This window comes from Populus euphratica, unplaced genomic scaffold (assembly GCF_000495115.2).
Source record: "Populus euphratica unplaced genomic scaffold, PopEup_1.0 scaffold5406.1, whole genome shotgun sequence".
Classification (NCBI taxonomy): domain Eukaryota; kingdom Viridiplantae; phylum Streptophyta; class Magnoliopsida; order Malpighiales; family Salicaceae; genus Populus; species Populus euphratica.
Window position 1 is genome coordinate 1 of NW_011505180.1, and position 4060 is coordinate 4060.

The 4060-nt window shown below is 38.3% G+C and overlaps 1 protein-coding gene across 1 annotated transcript; it reads right to left on the reverse strand.

Moving 5' to 3' along the window:
* Positions 1 to 241: 241 nt before the first annotated feature.
* On the reverse strand, positions 242 to 4054 carry LOC105120190 (putative SWI/SNF-related matrix-associated actin-dependent regulator of chromatin subfamily A member 3-like 3). Its single transcript, XM_011018381.1, has 11 exons — positions 3967 to 4054; positions 3582 to 3725; positions 3273 to 3425; positions 2981 to 3048; positions 2704 to 2826; positions 2502 to 2601; positions 2288 to 2400; positions 1550 to 2201; positions 1371 to 1442; positions 1191 to 1289; positions 242 to 628 (listed from the first exon to the last, which is right to left on the reverse strand). Exons 1-11 carry the CDS (start codon positions 4027 to 4029, stop codon positions 506 to 508), a joined length of 1710 nt encoding a protein of 569 aa, XP_011016683.1. The 5' UTR covers positions 4030 to 4054; the 3' UTR covers positions 242 to 505.
* Positions 4055 to 4060: the final 6 nt, after the last annotated feature.

Genomic DNA, 4060 nt, shown 5'->3' on the forward strand with positions numbered 1-4060 from the left:
TTATATATTAAAATGATATTCAACGATTACTTTATTAAAACAAATGTTTTGAGAGTTAGGAGGCCGTCATTAGCATGCAATATTTTTAATCCCATAACAAACGACATAAATCAAGCTCTCAAATAAAATACAGGAATAAGAACTTCAGTGTTATGAGAGGATAAATTAATTTTCATAATCTTCGCTTTATTTCCCATGCCCTTGCAGTGCAAAAACATCACAAAAGATAACTTCTAGGAGCCACCAGTACAATACTGCATGAGCTTGTATATATATATATATTTGTAGGCTGGCAAAACGTTCTGAGATTGAAGAACACAATTATGCATGCGTTCCTGGGTGTAGAGAGAGGTTATGAAATGATGGATAGATCATAAACGCCATAATTTACAAAAACGGGCCCTCACAGGACTCTATACATGAAGACACCCTAAGTGCATATGTTTTCAACATATTCTGATGCAGAATGGCTTTAAATTAATGATGACAACGTAGAAGCTGTAATTTATCTAAAGAGCATTTTGAGTTCCTCAATCCTAGCGGACCTGACCTCCTCGTCGGTGAGAGCACCAGCAATCATTCTCTGCTTCTTTGCCTGAACTTGCTGCAGGCGTTCCTCAACTGTGCTCTGTCACATTGGTCGGTGGCAAAACATTTGATTAGCAGCTAAGAAAGTGGAAAAGACAAGAATTTATGAGCACAGGCAAGATGACACTTTGATAATACTCGTTAATGGACCTTTTTGCCAATCGAACTCCTGGCTACTTCAATTAAATGGTTGCGAAAGTTCTCAAGGTACTTGTTAATGAACCACTCAGTCACAACATCACAAGTTCGTAATAGTAACTGCAGTTCATTCCAGACCAATAATACAATCTCAGTTGGCCTCGAGAAACAATTCAAAAAGTGCCTCTATCAGGAGCTTAAGATTTTTGTTTTTGGCTGTTCCAAGGCTTGAGCCTAATCCTCTTCAGCTAGGTTCAGATCACCCACCTTTCCCCTTTTTTTTTTTGTTCTGAATAATGCTTGGCCTAGATTACTTTGGTTCCTAAACTAAACTATAGATGAGTGTATCTTCATCAATCCGGCAAAATATAAATTAAACTAAATCACATTTCTGGTCTAAATCTTCACATATTCCAACTAGAAATTTGACGAGAACCCAAAGAAAATCCAAAGTATAATCTAACCTCAACAATGAATCTTCTAACAAAAACTGTTCGCTTCTGTCCTATCCGATGGATTCTCATTATTGCTTGCTCCTCGACTGCAGGATTCCACCATGGATCCTGCATATTTTAAAGTAACAGATTTTTAAGAGGTGGGAAACTCTTTCCTTTATGAAAAGAAATTAAGATATGAAAATGTACCATTAAGAAAACATTTGAGGCTGCAGTAAGATTCAGGCCTACGCCACCAGCTTTTAAAGACATCAATAATACCTGAGATATACGATAATTGGTTAAGAAAATTATTAAACCATCGAGAACTGCAAAGACATCAAATTCCGGAAGGTAATTAACTACCACGGGCACTTGAAACTGCTTACCATTTTTTCCCTGGTTTCATTGAACTCCTTCAAAGTCCTCTCTCTCTGCTTCTGTGCAAGTTTTCCATCAAACCTTAAGAACCCAATTCCTCTCCTTTTCAGTGGGATCTCTAAAAGATCCAAAAATGAAGTCCACTGGCTAAAAACAATGCTCTTTTCACCAAAGCCTGACCTATGGATATGTTCCAAGCATTCCAGAAGCTTGGAAACCTTTGAAGACTCCTTCCAGTCATTCTCAACATCAACCTGGAACTTACCCTCTGTTGGGCATGCTATCAGGTCATTTGCATTCAGTGAAGTTCGACAGATTGGGCATATCCCTGATATTGGTGTTTGCCAGCAAGAGATGAGACATTCCCTGCACATCCTATGTACACATGGTGTGAGCACGGGGTCATCTGCAGACTCCATGCATATGGGACACTCAGTATTTTCACCCCTCCGGATGCCCTCAACAACCTCTTCAATGTATGCTGGAGTAGGTGCCGATTGCCTTATGGTGGCAGAACTAGCATGGCGGATGGCCTCAACAACCTCTTCAATGCATGCTTCGGTGGCAGCTGACTGCCTTGGAGTGGAAGAATTAGAATTTGTTTCCACAAACCTTCTTGCATACTTGTTCAATTCCTCATATCGTTGGATATCAGCTCGACTGCACATTCACAATTTAGAAACAAAAACAGAAAATTCGCTTTCTTTTTAACAAATAAAGGAAAATATCTTCAATTCTAGTCCCACCTCATAACAAGAAATGGGTGGTTGCAACACTGCCTCAGTCGTAGTAGCAGCTCAAGGACAGATGCATAGTTGTGCAGAACCTTGCCCTGAGCAACAAACTCTTCAAACTGGACCTGTTCAGATTAAAAAAAAAAAACACTCAGTTGAACTCTGTTTCCATCATATATTCAATATAATTCATCCTAAATGGAAGGTGACAATAACTAACACTTACTTTTGATCTTCTAAAAAGGGCATCATAAAAATCACGTTCAGCTTCCGATTGTTCACACTTGATTATTTGAATGTCAGTTGGAGGGAGAACAAGTATGGGCCTAAATCAAATGCATCAAACAACAGAAAGATGAAAAAGATTTTTGCTGCGGTAAAAAATAATAATGACAATAAGAAGAAAGGTTGAAAGACCAAGTGCTCACCTTCCCTCCTTATCCTTTGTATCCTTGGTCCTTCTCAACATTAGCGGCCTCAAAATAGCCTTGATCAACTTCATGGCTCTAGGGTCTCCATTTTCATGCGGTCTTTGAATTAATTTGTTCCACCTATTCCAAAGTCAGACTGTATTATGGACAAAGACATGAAACAAATCCCAGAATAAATGCCTGAGTAAATGATTAAAGTTCAGTCTAGGTGAAAGTTAGAATCATATTATTTTTTTACACCAATCAGCAAGGGGCAATGAGCGTGCATTCCTACCATGGCCAGTTGCACCAAGGCTCAACATGCAAGAAGCACAGAAGGCTGTACAGATCTTCCAAGGTGTTCTGTAACAATAGATGAAGAGAGAATTTGTTAATTGCTCAAGCAATGGGCATCCACTTTCTCGATATCTAGTACACCCAAACCACGATAAATTGTTGAAAAAGAGAGTTCTTCTCAAAAATAGCTACTTAGAAAGGATAACATAAAGCAAGAGGAAAAACATATAGTACTTCTGTGCATCAGCAATTTCAGAGAAAAATGTGCATTAATTAATAAGAAAACAGACCTGAATAGGTGTCCCAGTAAGACACCATTTGCAATATGACAACAATGCAAATGTAGCCTTTGCGGCTAAGGTCTTCCAGGACTTGATGGTATGAGCTTCATCTAGCACCACCCTATGCCACTCAACCCTATTAAAAATGCTATTCTCCATATCCTGTATCAGATCAAAAGAAGTTTGAAGTTGGGAGAGAAACTACTAGAACAATTACTAAAAGAAAGATGAAATAACTGGTAAAAGTACAGCTTAATAATTTAAACCTCCTGATATCCATACGAAATTGATTAATAAATGAAAGAAGTATGTTCTTACATGCTTGTAAGCTTCAGTTAGGACACCATATGTTGTCAAGACCACATCATATCCAGATAAAATCCTGGGGTTATTTGTTTTGTACCCGCCATAGTGAACAAAAATGGAAATGCTTCCTGGCTCTGAATGGGTTTCAAGCTCATCCTGGCATAAAAGACCTATTAAGACGTAGAACAAAAGACATAAAAGAATAACAGTATCTCTACAATGTAATATTCAAAGCATCTATCAATTAATTGAATTATTATAAGGAACTATTTTTCTCCGTAGATGTTGTGACACCATAGTTCGAAACATTCTATCTGGTAATCAGAGACTAGAAAAGAGGCAGGGATATTATACATGATTCTTTTCATTATCTTACGTCATGAGGGAAGAGAATCACCTTCCACTGGCCTAGCAAAGCCATGGGGCAGATAATAAGAGTGCCACCCTTTGCTTTAGGCATGGTTTTCGTGCGGGGATCTTCTATTCTGTTT

Bases quoted from the DNA above. Each gene is read 5' to 3' on its own strand.
- LOC105120190 (XM_011018381.1), bottom strand. From the start codon at position 4,029: ATGCCTAAAGCAAAGGGTGGCACTCTTATTATCTGCCCCATGGCTTTG. The intron at 3,049-3,272 runs GTCTGTTTTCTT...CTATTGTTACAG, and splicing joins TTACTGGGACACCTATTCAG to AACACCTTGGAAGATCTGTA. The intron at 1,443-1,549 runs GTAAGCAGTTTC...CGTATATCTCAG, and splicing joins ATGAAACCAGGGAAAAAATG to GTATTATTGATGTCTTTAAA.